Source organism: Olea europaea, chromosome 13 (assembly GCF_002742605.1).
Source record: "Olea europaea var. sylvestris chromosome 13, O_europaea_v1, whole genome shotgun sequence".
Lineage (NCBI taxonomy): Eukaryota > Viridiplantae > Streptophyta > Magnoliopsida > Lamiales > Oleaceae > Olea > Olea europaea.
Genome location: NC_036249.1, coordinates 27403639 through 27420713, shown reverse-complemented (window position 1 = coordinate 27420713; position 17075 = coordinate 27403639). Strand labels below are relative to the sequence as shown.

Here is a 17075-nt window from a genome sequence, read left to right as displayed (position 1 = left end):
ACATTGTTGTTCAATATAAGACATTGTAAGTTCATCTAAAAATTTATTTTACTTTTAAATTTTACCAATGAGTTCTAAGGTTAATCGTCTATATATGTTGGGTAGATGCTCAACTCTCGCTTTCAAAAACACTGGTATTTTCTCATTTTTCTGAAAGTGCAATATAATAAAATTGCTTGTAGACTGTTTTTATACTCTTTATTTTTCTTCCGCTAAATGGTCAAAATATGAACCATTAGATACCCGAGCCTTTCGGCTTTGAGAGGTTAGAGAGAGAGAGAGAGAGAGAGAGAGAGAAGAGCCATAGAAGAGCTTACACTGTCAAATTCAAGAAATCAATAATATGTAGTAATCAAATACATTTCTTTTTCTCTCTCTTTCCTTTCTCTATAACTTCTCCTTCATTTATTCTTTCTCCAAGATTTGATGTCTCACCATAATCACACAAACATACACTTAGAGAGATACATGCAAATTGTATGTATATACGTATGAATACAAGCATATGTTGATGATTCTTGAATGCCCATAATTTGTCGAGGGGATTTTAATATAGCTTTGATTAAGGGTCGGATTTTCTTGGAGGGGTGTTGTTTAAGAATCAATGGCGGATGGGGTGTTGCAGTTTAATGTGGAGTCAGTGTTGGAGGATGTGCTTCAACAGCAGGGCAAGAGATTGTGCGACATTGATTTTGCCTCAAGAAAAGCAGAGGAAGCCTGTAATGCTCATTTATGATTTATTCTTTCATGATCATTTTTGATAGTTTTTTACATCAGAATCTTTTATTGTTTTGCGTATGTTTTTGTTGATTCCTTGATGAATTTTTTATTGGAAAATGTGGGTAAAATACGTATGCACTAGATATGGTAACTGATTATTAATCTAGATTATAGTGCTTATTGACTTTTGGGTTTATGGGTTCATGTAATTTCATTGTATGAACAGTCAATTGTGTGGGTTTTAAGTGATTGATTTGTGGGAAAGAATTTGTAATGAGATGGTTTTCATGCAGCATTGAGAAGATATGATGCCTCTGGATGGTTAAGAAAGATGGTAGGAGTGGTATATGGTAAAGATTTACCAGCTCAACCTTCTGAAGAAGAATTTAGACTCGGGCTGCGTAGTGGGATTATTCTATGCAATGTTCTTAACAAAGTTCTGCCTGGTGCTGTGCCTAAAGTAGGTTAATCGTGATTCTATGGTTCTCTTTCACAGTCATATTTCTAAGCCTATAATTTATTTTGTTAATTTACTTATATGTTTGCTCATAGGTAGTTGAAGCTCCTCCTGATACTGTCCTCGTTCCCGATGGGGCTGCTCTTTCTGCATACCAGTACTTTGAGAATGTTAGGAACTTCCTTGATGCCATACAGGAAATGGGGATTCCAACTTTTGAATGGTCTGATTTGGAACAGGTATATAGATCAATATAATTTCTTACCAAGACAAGGCTTTTTCATTTGTATTTTTAAATCTTTGCTATGTTCAATGTAAAAGGACGAACAAAATGAAAATTTAATTGTGTCTATCCAACATCTTTAGGGAGGAAAAACTTCCAGAATTGTGAATTGTGTACTGGCAATGAAATCATACAATGAGTGGAAACAAGGAGGTGGAAATGGAATCTTTAAGTTTGGCGGAAATTCAAAGTCATCTTCCACTGGGAAGCCATTTGTCAGAAAAAATTCTGAACCATTCATGAGTTCAATTTCAAGGAATTCATCATGTGGTGAGAAGTCTCTTGATCGTTTGTCAAGTGAGCATGATCATGCTCACGACTTTAATGAAACGGTCTGTGAGCCCCCATTTCGAGTATTTACTATTGTTACAGTGTCAAAATAATTTAAAAGTGGTTTTGCACTTAATTTTGCAGGCTACTTCTCATTCCTTGCACATACTAGTTCGAGAACTTCTTTCTGATAAGGGCCGAGAAGATATTCCTGGGGTAAGTGATCTCGTCTTACTTCCTATTACCTTGTTTCAAGGGTGTGAAGCTGTTATTTATATCTGTTTGGTCTATCATTAGTTCCTTATCTCATATGCTGCCACTTGGTGAATTATTACTTCACAGAGTTGGGAATAAAGAATTATTACTTCATGTTGAACCACTATCAGTATATAGTTTTCCTCATTGATATCGAGCATGATTATGCTGCATAGGCGCCACTAACTAATTATTTTAAGTGATAATATGAATTACTTAGAAAACTCTTTGTATAATCCAGAAAGGTACTCTAGACTATTTTGGTGTCTTTTGAGTTTAGTCAGTAGATAACTGTCAACATCATACACAAAGCTCTTTCCTGTCCTTATTTGACCAGAGTGCTTTCTGGCACATAGATTTCATTATCTTCTATTCTGAGAAATACAAATGATTCTGTTTTGGCTCAGATTGTAGAGAATATGTTAATAAAAGTTAAGGAAGAATTTGAGCAGCAGTTCGCAAGCAAAAGTGAGCGGGTAAGCCCAGTATATTCATCAATATGCATTTTCCCTATATTAACTATTTTTGCAAGCAAAGCTCTTTGCCAAGACTTCGCTGTTGGCTAATACTTTCTAATATTATGTTCAATATTGTTCATGACATGAATTCAGTCAAATATTTTGAAAAACATGGAACCTGCTTAATGTTCTGTCTTTGAAATATGACAGATGACAACAACTTTGAGAGGTACGGACATCCCTTATTGCAATGAGCCTCTAGTGGAACGTGCTTCTGAGCCTTTAGCCAAACATGCTTCTGAGCCTCTAGCAGAGCATGCTTCTGCGGAGATAAAGGTGTGATTATATTGAATGAATTTTAGAAGATTAATTGTGTGTCTATATTGTTTAAACATCTTAGATGCATAGGCGTGACTTCTTCTGTTTGTATTGTTAGACCTCTAATGTAATGAATGACGCCTGTTGGAGTGAGAAAGAAGTTTCTGATGGCCAAACAAAAGGCCAGGCATTGAAGCAGAAACAATTGATAGAACAACAGGAAAGAGATATACAGGTAATCTGAACTGGAGATCAATTACATAAAAAATACATTCTTATCAACCCAATATGGAAGTCATAGAATATCAATTTCAATACATTGTAGGAACTGAAAAATACCCTTAGTTCTGCCAAAGATGACATGCAAATGCTGCAAATGAGCTATCAAGAAGAGGTTAATAATCTAGGTATGAATTAATTTAAGTTGTTGCGTTTTATAGAGGAAGAAAAAGGCTTTTGGGATTTACAATTCGCTTTCTGATGTTAGGTAAACACCTACATGGTCTGGCACATGCAGCCTCGAAGTACCACAAAGTTCTCGAAGAGAATTGCAAGTTATATAATCAAGTGCAAGACCTAAAAGGTGAAAATGCTAATGGTTTGGATACTTATATACTGACAGAGAGGCTCTTTATTCTGAGTGGTGGTAATGTGGTTTGGTGCATACATTTTATAGGAAATATAAGGGTATATTGTCGAATACGACCTTTCATGCCTGGGAAACCAAATCATTTGAGCACTGTGGAAGATTTAGATGAAAGGACAATTACAATACTTACTTCTTCGAAGTATGGAAAAGAAGGAAGGAAGTCATTCACTTTTAACAAGGTCTTTGGTCCATCTGCAAGCCAAGGTCACTAAGGTCCCTAATTACTTTATATATTCCCCTATGTACCATACCCATGGGGATCCTATTAAAGCACCAGGTTTTCCCTTTTGTTCTTCCATTTGCAGAAGAAGTATTTTCTGACACCCAGCCACTGATTCGGTCTGTCCTTGATGGCTACAATGTTTGTATATTTGCTTATGGTCAAACAGGTTCAGGAAAAACTCATACAATGGTGCGGATTTTCATTTATGTTTAGAAACTGCAATAACAAATTTGGTTGATGTTTGGTATACATAATAGGACAATATTGGATAATATAATGAATAAGATTTTAGCTTCCTTTTTTCTATTTTAGTACTGTGCAGTGTTATCCAATCCTCCCTACCAAACACGCTGTCAGATCTAATATGTTTCTTTCATTAAAATACCTCTGTTTTAGTAACTTATTTCATACTGTGTATTTTCTATAAATTTCTTTATAATGTCTGTCATTCTATCCACAGACAGGACCTTCAGAACTTACAAAGGAAAGTGTAGGAGTAAACTTCAGGGCATTGAGTGATTTGTTTCTCATCTCAGATCAGAGAAAAGACTCCATTGCTTATGATGTATCTGTTCAGATGATTGAAATCTATAACGAGCAAGTTAGAGATCTCCTTGTGATGGATGGTGGTCTCAATAGAAGATATCCTTCTTGAAAGCAGTTTATAACTTCATATCTTTACTTCGTTCGCATAGATCATGCTTCAGTTTTCTTAACTCATAAATACGTTAGAAATCCGCAACAATACCCAAAACGGTGTTAATGTACCAGATGCAAATCTTGTACCTGTTACATCAACATCGGATGTCATCAATCTGATGAACCTTGGGCAAAAAAATCGTGCAGTTGGTTCAACTGCTATGAATGTTCGAAGTAGCCGTTCTCACAGGTATGCCCTTTCAAGTTTGCAAAATAAGTATACTCTTTTTGGTGGGGAAGGTTTGAATGTGGCAGTTAACTTATCGATTGTTGTGTTAGCATATCCCACTTTTCCTGGTTACAATTGAGATGTGCAAACCTCACATTGTCAGCCGATCTTACAGTCATGAGCTAGGTCCATGGACTTTACCATTGTATCAGAGAGGGTGTATGTCAAGATGGGTTCTGTTTGTTTTTCTAGACCTTTGTGGAGGGGGATGCCGATTGACTTCAGCCCTGACGCTAAGAGGGAGTTTTAGCGTGTCCCACATGGTTTGGGTATAATAGAGATATACAGTGTACAAGGTGAAGTAAAATCTCACATTGTAAGCCAGTTTTACAGTGGTGATTTAGAGCCATGAACTTTATCGGTCTATGCACTAGTCTAGTTTCAAACTTTCATAATCATCACTGAAAAAAATAGATGAATTTCTTTCACAATTTACATTGGTAAACCTGTACTTAGTTATGTTGAATGTCTTATAAAACAGAGTGCATACTGAATATCTTACTTAGGCGAGGTATTCTGTTTCCAGTTGCCTCACAGTTCATGTTCAAGGAAGATATGTGACATCTGGTACGGTTGTCCGTGGTTGTATGCATCTGGTTGACCTTGCAGGAAGTGAAAGAGTTGACAAATCTGAGGCAGTTGGTGATAGATTAAAGGAGGCTCAACACATCAACAAATCTCTTTCTGCTTTAGGAGATGTCATATCTTCTCTTGCCCAAAAGCAGTCACATGTTCCTTATAGGAATAGTAAGCTTACACAGTTGCTGCAAGATTCACTTGGTAAGATTTGGCCCATTTACAATATTTTTTCCCTTTCTGTCTGGGGCTACTAAGTTATTGGCTCTGGTGTTTGTTAGGAGGGCAAGCAAAGACACTAATGTTTGTTCACATCAGTCCTGAGCCAGATACCCTTGGAGAAACTATTAGTACTCTCAAATTTGCTGAACGTGTTTCCACCGTTGAGCTTGGCAGTGCTCGAGTAAACAAAGAGAGTGCTGGTGTCAAGGAATTAAAACAACAGGTTATAATCACTTTGTATTTTGTGAACTTATCGTGTCAGTCAGGGGTTAGTTTTTTCTATATTTCTTTCCTTGCTCGTGGAAAGAATAAGCATATTCTCGAAGTAGAAGTTCTTTTCTTTCCCTGTGGATTATATCTAGTTCCTCTTTCAATGTCCCACAATTGCCAAAAAAAAAAAAAAAAAGAAAATTCTCAGGTGGCATGTTTTCTTTTCAGTGTGATTAAAGAAAGTGACATTTAGATACTTACATACAGATAGCTAGTCTTAAAGTGGCCTTAGCACGGAAGGAGGGAGAATCAGGGAACCATCAGCACTCTATATATAGCAGCCCAGAAAGAGTGAGAATTAACTCCTCTGGGTCCTCTCCATCACGTTCTTGGCATGGAGATGCCAGTAAGTCTGAGGTATGGACATTTTCCAGGAACGAATTTAGATTTAATATATTACAAGACGTTATCAGTTCCCTGAATGTCGGTTTTACTTTCATTGACTTTAACTACATTCTGGTGCATAATGGCAGATATTTTTGTAAGCAATCGCTACCTAATTTTGATCATTTTATAATTTATGAATAGTTTACTAGAAATTCATTGTGGCTTTGATCAGATGGGGCAATATGGTGTTTTATCTTTAAATTTTGATGTAGCCAAGGGTCTATTAGATTGTTGATTTGGTGAGTAAGTTCTATTAATTGGGAATTTTTGTTGCTGATATTGAATGTGATGGAAAACAGAAGGACTTACAATAAATTCTTGAGAAATATGGACCGGATTTACATTACATATAGGGCATGTTTGACACGCAGTACAAGAAAGTACTCAAAAGAAAAAGACAAGATTTCATCATTTTTCTTCCTAATATACCGTCCAGTCTGACCAGTCAAACTCACCAATATGGTGTCGGAATGAAACTTAAAATTTAAGTTTTATGCTTCATTTTCCCCAGGGACGAAGTATCTCTTCATCACTGTCGAGAAGGCAAAGCTTGGAGCTTCAAGACATGTTGATAAATTCTCCTCACTGGCCACCAGGAGGCAGTCCTGACTTGCTGGATGATGAAAAGGCAGGTGTCCCTGGTGATTGGATTGACAAGATTATGGCGGATAAACGAGATAATATAAATACGGATAACAACCCAGGAAAATGTGAGGATAACAGACAGTTACCTGAGATGTTCTTTCAGAAGTATGTTCCTGATGCTTCCAAGTTATTCCCGGAACAACCTTTGAACAAAGTTTCAATTAACAGAAGGCACAGCCTAGAGAATGATATGGTTAGCGGCCAATATGATTCGGTTGCCAATGATGATCCGGATGAGCTGGATGTTGCAACTAGTGATTCGTCTGAGGCTGACTACCAACGGCAACATGTTCCTAGAGCCAGCGGTATTCCCAATATTCAAGGGTCAAAAATCAGGAGACCTAGTCCAAAGCAGACGAAGATCCCTGAACTAAGGTATTATACTTCACTAGTTACCTGTCTTTTAAAATCCATCTGAGTACTGCAATATATGTTGAAGACAATAATTATATCCCTTAGAGTATCTCCAATAGTGGTGTAAAATTGGGTTTAGATTGGTATCTCTAAAATTACTTTTGTATCCTCATTTACATCCCGGTTGATCTAAATCCAAATTCTACTCCAATGGAATGATCTAAATCCACTTTTTTTACATTTTCTGTCAAAAATGCGATTTGTATCTCTTTTGCATCTCTCCACTGGAAACGTTTCCGGCCACTTTGGAGATCTAAATCTCTATTTTACACCATTATTGAAGATGCTCTAATAACTTAAACTTTTATATAAGATGGCTCAACTTGATATTATCAAAGGAGACATGTCTCGATTTCAAAGCTTGTCACCACTCATTTATGAAAATTCTACTTGTGTCAGACAAATAATAAAAGAAATCTGGTTTCCATGAGACTGGACCGTTGAAGAGTAAAATTAAATAAATAAAGTTGACCCCCTTTAGATGATTCAACAATATAGAACCTTCTTTCTCTCCACATCTGTAAGCATTCTTCGCACATTCAACCTCTTACTCATGATCTTACCAAGCATTTTCTTAGTACTGTGCTTAGAAGGACGCTAGTGAATTTACTTATTCACATGAAAGTATAGATATTTGAAGTTGGTAATTATAGGACAACATCATGTGATGCATATACTATTGGCCTTGCTTTATCCTTTAGGGCACATCCTAATTTTCTTTGTATTTATAGCTTATTTTTGTTGTTAGGAGCCTAATTCCTCCTCCGTCTAAGAGACTTTCAAATGGGATTACTTCACCAATGCATAAGCCTGGAAGGCAACAAGTTTTTGCCGAAAGAAAGCAAAAACCTGCAAATGGAAAGTGAGATCTGCACTTTCATAGCAGCTGGTTGCCTTTAATATCACAAACAATGAGTTTACTATTATGAAGGATGTGGCTTTGTGAGTTTTTGATTTTAGTGTGAACTACTGAGATTGGTCGAGCGTGTGTGCACAGGGAATCACAATGGATCCCGTCCCAGGATTTTTCTTTTCGTTTTTATTTTTTTTTTTCCCTTTGACAAAGTTCATTTGTCATCATAGAGAGCTTTGGAGTCCCCCCCCACTGGTGAGGCATGGATGTTGATTTTCTGTTACAGTTCTTTTCAACTATACCCTTTTTCTTTTTGTAATTCTTTCAGCGTATAAAGCATAACAAATGAGAGACAAAGCTAATCTTTTATATATTACAGTATTTTGCCTCTCACCCTCATCAGTTTCTCTCCTATAACAGGAGGTGAGTAGCTGTTGAACATGGAAAAATACATTGGAATGCTACTTACTCTTTGTATTATAATTGACATTCAAATGAGAAAAGGCTTACCAATTCTTGCAATGCAATGCAGTTATATTCGTACTTCTAAAAAGTGGATACGGATAAAAAGGAAAAATTAATAGAAATTTGTATTTCCAAGCAATACTTTTTATGAATTCAGATAGTCATATGAGACCTCTTTATCAACATCTTTTCAGATATACAATGAGAACAAGTAAAAATGTTTTTTTATACAATGAGAACTATAGATGGTAATATTTATATTTGTGACATATATCTTAAATTTTGGTAAACTTCATCCACAGCCATTGAACTTCAAGAAAAAATACAGTTGGTTAATTTATCTCAAATGATTCATTTACTTTAATTTAATTTCAAAATTTACTTGCTCTATTCTGTCACTTATCGTCCTCAAAACTAATAGAAATTGCTCTGTTGATAATCGATCTTAAATATAATTGCTGCATGGCATTCTACACCAGAAAATGGTAGAATGAGAGTTATGATAATTTCAGTGGAGTAAACTATTAAAATGCGTATTTCTTCTTTATTTTAAAACTTCATGATAAGGTGTAGTGGTAGATTGACGCGCAATGCAATCATTAGATGGAAGATATATTGTAGTATGTTGTTTATTAAACAATTTTCAACAATTTGGAAGGCGAATGGTGATGAAGCAATGAAATTTAAAACTAATTAAAGTTTAATGACTCGATTTAAATTTAAATTAAAGTTTAGTGATTCAATTGAGTTAAATTAAAGTTTAGTGACCAGTTAAATTGTTGCTTAAAAGTGAAGTGACTGCAGATGAAATTTACCCAGCTAAATTGCATTCAGTTGCCTTGTCTTGAGAAAAGTTGTTGATGTTGAAATTAGTAAGTATATTAAAATAACTTGTAATCATTGTTTCTCTTAATTTAAATTTAATATTTAGCCACTTATTAAAATTTGATTTTTAATAGATTTTGATAAAAATTGATGAAATGTGGGGTTGAAAAATTGTGAAAAACATGAAATATGTTGTTAAAATTAATTATTAACTTTGATTTAAATTAAAATTTGAATTTTAATCCATATCAAACGGGAGCTTAATTTTGTTATGTCTAACATGGTAAAAAAAAATTTAGCCTGATTCTTGTCTAGATAAGATCTTATCATTTGACATCTTTAATTCAATGAATTCACGTATTTAACTAGAATTACTATGTAGTCATTCTCAAAATAATATTTTTTCTTGACCATCGTATATTTTAATTATGAAAAAAATTTATTTTATAATATCATTTGTGCAACTGAAAACAAGTTCATGCAAGTTATTTGACATGCAGTGCGAATTATTTTTGAAAAGGATTAATTTCGCAAATGGTCACTGAACTTACTTAAAAATTTCAAAACGGTCACTGGATTCTTGAATATATATTTGGTGTGTATATATATATATATATATATGGAAAAATTGTTTATAGATCGAAAAGAGCCAATAAAATGTTAGAAATGCGTGCTCTCTAAATAAGTATATCATGTGTAAAGATGGGTTGGCCTCGAGAATGTAGAGGCCCTAACGTTTAATTATTATGGAGTCACTCAACACAAAATTTATTTTACATGTTTAACAATATGTAAATATTCAAATAATTAACAATTTTATATTAGAAAGAAAACTTTATACAATTCAGAAGATAGAATAGCAAAATAAACTTCTTTCACAACCCAAAAGATTAGGCTAGCATATGATTTAACCTTCTCACATTTTGAAATGTAAAATTAGTAATCAAACTACTAACATTAAGTTTTTCCAACATATTTTTCAATAGAAATCATAGCTAATTCATTCAATCGCTCTTGTGACTGATCAACTTCAACTTTGAAAAACTTCTTTTAGCAGAAGCAACTGTGACAGGAATAGTCAATAATACTCTATAAGCAATTCAATTATTTGCAAAACAATAGTTCATTCCCTTAATGTAATCAAATATATCAATTGCTCCAAAAATGTGTGCAGATATCGCTTCCTTAAAATTTTCAACTCAAAAAATAATTATTTCCATTAATATCAGAAATCGCATTATGCTTCAAGTAATTTTCAAGTTTAATGCAAGAACACTTCAAAACATCATCATCAATAAATTTAAGTCTTTTCAACTAAAACAAAAATCCAAAAATATCATCATATTTCTAAAATTGCTCAAATCTATTCTGAAGTGATGATAGAACTTAATCCACTATATATATGAAATAATTGATCTTAAAAAATTCTACAACTGTTTATGTTATCTCTTCAGAAGAAGCCTCATCAAATTGCTTTTTTCTATGTATGACCCATTTTTCATAAAATATCGGTTCAATGTTTAATTCACTTGCAATCTCCTCAGCATCAACCATGACCGATTCAAAACTAGATTCACTATAACTTTAGAAAAATGAAATGAGGCATTTTAAATGATTTATAGCAACATCAATATGCATGTTTTCTACTCGCAAATGTTTGCTTGCTTTCTTAACATTATTCAATACTTCATACCAAATAATCCCCACATAAGAATTCAAAATTTTCGATTTCATATGTTGTCAAACACCCCTTCTCACTTTTTGTCTTAGGATCATCAACATTTGTTAATTGAAGTAACGCTTTTTTTTATCTGCGGAGCTTGAAATCATATCGCTCTAACACTTTCAATATGAATTTCCCAACGAGTTTGTGACAAGGGTTATAAGGGTAAGACCGGTTACATTCTCTTTGAAAGTTTTTCACCGTTTAGTAGATGAAGAAAATAAAGTGCATAAACATTGCACAACCCCAAAGAAATCTTTAGCTTTTTTGAGCAACAAGTGACCATATCACAAAGTGCAAGATTAAAACTATGACATCCACAAGGAATGTAGAATGTTCTAGGATTCAGTCAACTTGTCAACATTTTCCTTCCTTGTTTTCTTTTGATACATCCAGATTCAAAATTTTCTTGTAGACATAATAATAAGCAGAGAGCGATAAAACCTAATTGATGAGTCCCCAAAATGAAAGGATTCAGAAATTGGTGATAGTGGTGGTCGCGATGGCAATTGAAATAGACAATGCGGTTGTTCAGAATCACTACCAAAGTAAGTTATTTTGTACAGACTATAAAAGAAATCATTACAAGAGAAAAAAATTAATGATTTATAAATAATTATCGTAAATATATCTTCAAGATAGAAATGGAAAGGATCCGTAAAAAATTAAATTAATTCTAACTAGGAATAAGGAGTCTTTATGTCACGACTCCCTTTGTGAGGAGGCACCCCTTCTCCCGAAGTTACGGGGGATCTTGATTCGCATAGAAGTTTCGGAACTATGGGCTTAGTTGAACTGAAGAAACCTGAATACCGAGTAGTATGTAATTCCACAGTGTTCGCTTTTTCAATTATGAAGCGTGGCTAAGTGATCCAACTCACATTGGGCCTGGTCATATGAAAATAATAGGTACACAGAGAGAATGCATTGCCTCCAGAAAAAAAAGTAGACAAAATGGAAAAAGAAATGTCTCTCACAGAAAAAACTAAAAATATTTCAAAAAATGTGGAACATTACTACATATATGACCATGTTGGACTAAGAAAAGACCAGCTGAAGTCCAGAAGTTGCAACTTCCTGATTAGATGTACTTTTACATTCATAACCATTACTTCACTTGTATTTGCAATAGAAAATTAAAGCAAAATGCCACATCATTTTTCTGCCAATTCATTATTAAAAAATGACCATTAACACTCTAATATTTTCAATTGTACATATAGTTAGTACTAGTTAGCTTTAATTCAATGAGACTGCAACCACTTATGGAACCAGAAATCAATATTCAACGCAAGGTCAACAAACCTACAAACTCAAATAATAAGAGTGAAAAAGAGCCCCAACCTGCTGATTTTGCCAGAACTTTTGCAGCGGTAGACTGGTCACCGATAGTTTTTAGGGATTAATTCTACCTTCTGCTCTGTAGAGTCTAGAGAAAATGATTAAAATGGAATGGATAGAGAAAGGCGGTTCATTTTTTATTACTTTTTTAAGAGATGGACGATTTTGGACTTTTTTAGAGGCCCCTTAGAATATGAGGTCTAAGGCAGTAGCCTCACTTGCCTTGGACAGGGCCGACACTATGTAAAGAGTTCTAAGAGTGGATTTGTCATTTTCTAAATGACTCAAGATTTGAAAATCCATTGAAGTTAAATTCTCATTCTAGATCACTTTGTTCCCTATTCAAGTGAACCCTAGATTGGAAAAAGGGGAAGAGTGCTAGTTAGAATCTTATTTTACAATCAAATCAATTTACAATTTACATGTGAAGCTATAATACTAATAATGAGAAAATGTGGAGTACTTAGGGGTGTCCACGAGCCGAGCTGGCTCGCGATCTGAAAATCGAGGCTCAAGCTCACATGTGAAGCTATAATACTAATAATGAGAAAATGTGCAATACTTAGGGGTGTCGACGAGTCGAGCCGACTCGCGAGCTGAAAATCGAGGGTCAAGCTAGACTCGAGCTTTTTTTGGCTCGAACAGAGGCTCAGCCTTACCGAGCCAAGTCGGCTCGATTTTTTTTGTTTTTTTTTTCTCTCCATGGCAACAGGCTGCTACCTTTATAATTTTTTTTTTAATTTCGAGTTGGCCCGCGAGCCACATGGGCCGGCTCGGGCTCAACTCACCACCCCAAGATGGGCTCAGCCCAAGCCTCGAGCCGGGCCAACTCTAGCTTTTTATGGGCCAAGCCACGGGCGACTTGGGCCCGCGAGCCATTTTGCCATCTCTAGGAGTACTTAATAAAATTGAAGAATTAGGATGACAATTACTTATTGTTTGTGTTCTATTTTCAACATGGAAGTAGTTTACTGGGATGATAATGCTTGAGATGGATACAACAATGGGGAAGCCATGATTTTTAAGTAAATTGATTGAAAATGCTAGATCGATAAAATCTATGTGAATTATGAATATATTAAAAAATAGGTACTTATATTCACTCCACAAATTTTATTTCTTGTACCATGTTTTTATTGCACTTAAGATTTTTTAATCTTCGTTCATTGTAACATTTATGTGCCTAACAGTTTTCATTTTATTATTATCGTCGATCTTTTCATTAATTAATATTTTGCATTCGATAAAAGATCAAACAAGAATCACAAATATGTCGTTTGAGATTTGGAAGGCTATATTATCGAAGAAGTTTGAAGTTGTTTGTTCGAAAGAATACGATTTACGGATTGTGGTTGATTAATTGTTCTTAATAGTTTCTTAAATAAATATTACACTTTTAAAAGTTACGTAAATGTTATTGAATCAATCTATTCTAACCCACTATTAAAAACAAAATACAAATAAAATAGTAAGAATGAGGATTTTTTTGAGAAAAAAAATTAAAAAGGACTTCAAGTTGTCCTCTCCACTAAGCCCTATTTGATAACTTTTATTTCAAAATTCTTTATTTACATACTCATTTTCAACTATCCATTTATACAATAAAATATTCTACACGTAAATTTAAAACTTTTTAATAGTAAATTTGGGTAGTAATTTTACTAAAATTCTGGACTCTAACCCTAAGAATTCAAGACTGGTCTTATTTTTTTTGCCTCTTGCCTCATGTCAGATTGTTACATTGCAGAGGTTAGTAAATGTAACCTTTGCAATTTGGACTTTCTCTCAATCAAAAAGTTCAAGTTATGTTATGATGTAAGTTAATGAATCAAAGCGTTCTTTTTTTAAAATTCGATATTTTTACTTTCCTGTATTGTTTACAAACTTAAGTAATTTTTTTATAATGTGTGACAATTGAACTTTATATATTCATAGCTTGGATTGTGGTATACCTTTTCTTTATTATCTTGTGTTTTTGGTTCTCTTTTGAAACTTAATCTTTCATTCTTTTTGATTCAAAAAGAACATGTTCAATACGTGGACTACAGTTTCTTGATAGTATGTAGTTTTGTATCTAATTAGTAATTTTTATGTCAGTTTGTTTTAAGAGTAGAATAATCTAAGCATTGTCCATAATTAAATAATAGGTTCTAGCATGCCTTACTTACTGATAAAATAAGATTTATTAAGAAAAATAATTTCTTCTCAAACTATAATTAAAATTTTTTTCTCTTTAAGTGATTTTTAGTCGCCACTATTTTGCTTCTTGAAGATTACTAGCTGGAATTTCTCCCTTGGTCAAATGTTATCGACCAGTATATGTATTGAAAGGACCTATATGAAAATATTTATTAAATATATATTAAAAAATGTTATAGATAGACCAAACCTGAACCTCATTGTTGGAATTTGGGTTTGGTTACAAGGACCCAAATTGTTTCATTTACGAAATTGATGTTTCTTGATATTAAAATACCCATATCGACATGCCTATGCTTAATGCCAACCATGCTTAGCCCAGTGAAATTTGCATAAAACATCCTTTTTCATGAGCATTCTAAGAAGTGGCAACTTTTTAAAGTTTTTGTAGAAAATGACAGGATGAAACCAAGTAAACCAATAAAGTGGTCAAAATTTGGAAATAAAAAAAAAAAATTCACTCTCCTTATGAAGAATAATCCATCTATGCAATACGATCTACTTAAAAGTCTTGATGGTGAATCAAGATAGCTAGCCGAATTAAGTGGAACATTTACAAACTTAAGTAATTTTTTTATAATGTGTGACAATTGAACTTTATATATTCATAGCTTGGATTGTGGTATACCTTTTCTTTATTATCTTGTGTTTTTGGTTCTCTTTTGAAACTTAATCTTTCATTCTTTTTGATTCAAAAAGAACATGTTCAATACGTGGACTACAGTTTCTTGATAGTATGTAGTTTTGTATCTAATTAGTAATTTTTATGTCAGTTTGTTTTAAGAGTAGAATAATCTAAGCATTGTCCATAATTAAATAATAGGTTCTAGCATGCCTTACTTACTGATAAAATAAGATTTATTAAGAAAAATAATTTCTTCTCAAACTATAATTAAAATTTTTTTCTCTTTAAGTGATTTTTAGTCGCCACTATTTTGCTTCTTGAAGATTACTAGCTGGAATTTCTCCCTTGGTCAAATGTTATCGACCAGTATATGTATTGAAAGGACCTATATGAAAATATTTATTAAATATATATTAAAAAATGTTATAGATAGACCAAACCTGAACCTCATTGTTGGAATTTGGGTTTGGTTACAAGGACCCAAATTGTTTCATTTACGAAATTGATGTTTCTTGATATTAAAATACCCATATCGACATGCCTATGCTTAATGCCAACCATGCTTAGCCCAGTGAAATTTGCATAAAACATCCTTTTTCATGAGCATTCTAAGAAGTGGCAACTTTTTAAAGTTTTTGTAGAAAATGACAGGATGAAACCAAGTAAACCAATAAAGTGGTCAAAATTTGGAAATAAAAAAAAAAAAATTCACTCTCCTTATGAAGAATAATCCATCTATGCAATACGATCTACTTAAAAGTCTTGATGGTGAATCAAGATAGCTAGCCGAATTAAGTGGAACATCTTTGGAGCCTTTTACAATTGGATTGGCAATGTTGTTGGTGTTATACAACCGATGGACAGACTTTGCACTGATTGTCGAATGTTGTCGTATATGGATAATCGAGAAATGTCGTAAGGACTCTCAATGAGTTCGAAAAATAGGTTCGTAAGCCTAGAATAGTCAAAGATATGTTAATGACATTGATTTATTTACTTCTAATTCTTTCCATGTTGTTTACCAAAGTAAAGTCTCTCGATGTCCATAAAGTCAACTTTTTCCCTCATTCCAAAATGACGTAAGATTTTTAAAAAATATTATTTATTATAAATAATATTTTTTCAAGATATGAAAAGTACAAAACTTGAAAGTAACTGTTGTAACAACTCCATTGTGCTAATGAAACTCATGTCTTTTGGACTCAAGACATTTGCAGAGATGTAATTACCAATGCATGTATTTAGAAAATGTTGTAAATGGACTTAATGAGTTCATACTCCTAAAATTAACAATGATTGTTAAAAATGTTATTTATCACAAATATGGTGTCTTGATATGTGAAAAGTGCAAAATGTGTAGGTAATGATCGTAAGGACTATATTGTCATTTCAATACTATGATAACGACGCTCATGGAGTTAATCTTAAATGCTTACAAGAAATTATTCACTAATTCACTTACCTAGAAGTGTCATAAAGAGACTTAATGAATTTGAAAACTGAGTCCGCTGTTCTAAAATTGACAAAAGATAGGCAAACGTTTTTTATTTATTCAATTGTAGTTGTTTAATAAATCACTTGATGTAGATAATGTCAACTTTTTCGTCAATTAAACTAACATATGCTTGTTAAAAATTTTATTTATAGCTAATAATATTGTCTTGGAACGTAAAAACTATAGCCCTATTGTTGATTCAATACTATGATAACAACACTTAAGTTGATATGATTCAAAATGTTTGTAAATGCGTATTGGCCAATGCATACACCTAAATGTTTTTTTTAAAAGAGACTCAATCAGTTTGAAAACTGACTTTACACTCATAGAATGGTGAAAGATTCAATAATCAGTAGCTGTTTCCATGTAGTTTACTATAGTGAACCACTTGATATACATAATGTCAATTTTTTCATCAAACTAAATTAATATAGGATCGTTAAAAGTATTATTTACAACAAATATTATAGC

At 33.3% G+C, this 17075-nt stretch overlaps 1 protein-coding gene across 1 annotated transcript; it reads left to right on the top strand.

The window, feature by feature from the left end:
• Nucleotides 1-309: 309 nt before the first annotated feature.
• Nucleotides 310-8299, top strand: LOC111408089 (kinesin-like protein KIN-14I). The gene is made up of 19 exons (XM_023037870.1): nt 310-719; nt 1014-1180; nt 1273-1416; nt 1544-1792; nt 1875-1946; nt 2393-2461; nt 2654-2779; nt 2880-2996; nt 3087-3168; nt 3249-3344; nt 3438-3614; nt 3716-3822; nt 4094-4275; nt 4361-4522; nt 5088-5341; nt 5419-5582; nt 5837-5986; nt 6528-7036; nt 7824-8299. The coding sequence occupies exons 1-19, from the start codon at nt 605-607 to the stop codon at nt 7939-7941; spliced, it is 3060 nt and encodes a 1019-aa protein (XP_022893638.1). The 5' UTR covers nt 310-604; the 3' UTR covers nt 7942-8299.
• The last annotated feature ends 8776 nt before the right edge of the window (nt 8300-17075 follow it).

Bases quoted from the DNA above. Each gene is read 5' to 3' on its own strand.
- LOC111408089 (XM_023037870.1), top strand. From the start codon at position 605: ATGGCGGATGGGGTGTTGCAGTTTAATGTGGAGTCAGTGTTGGAGGAT. The intron at 3,823-4,093 runs GTGCGGATTTTC...TTCTATCCACAG, and splicing joins CAGGAAAAACTCATACAATG to ACAGGACCTTCAGAACTTAC. The intron at 7,037-7,823 runs GTATTATACTTC...TTTTGTTGTTAG, and splicing joins ACGAAGATCCCTGAACTAAG to GAGCCTAATTCCTCCTCCGT.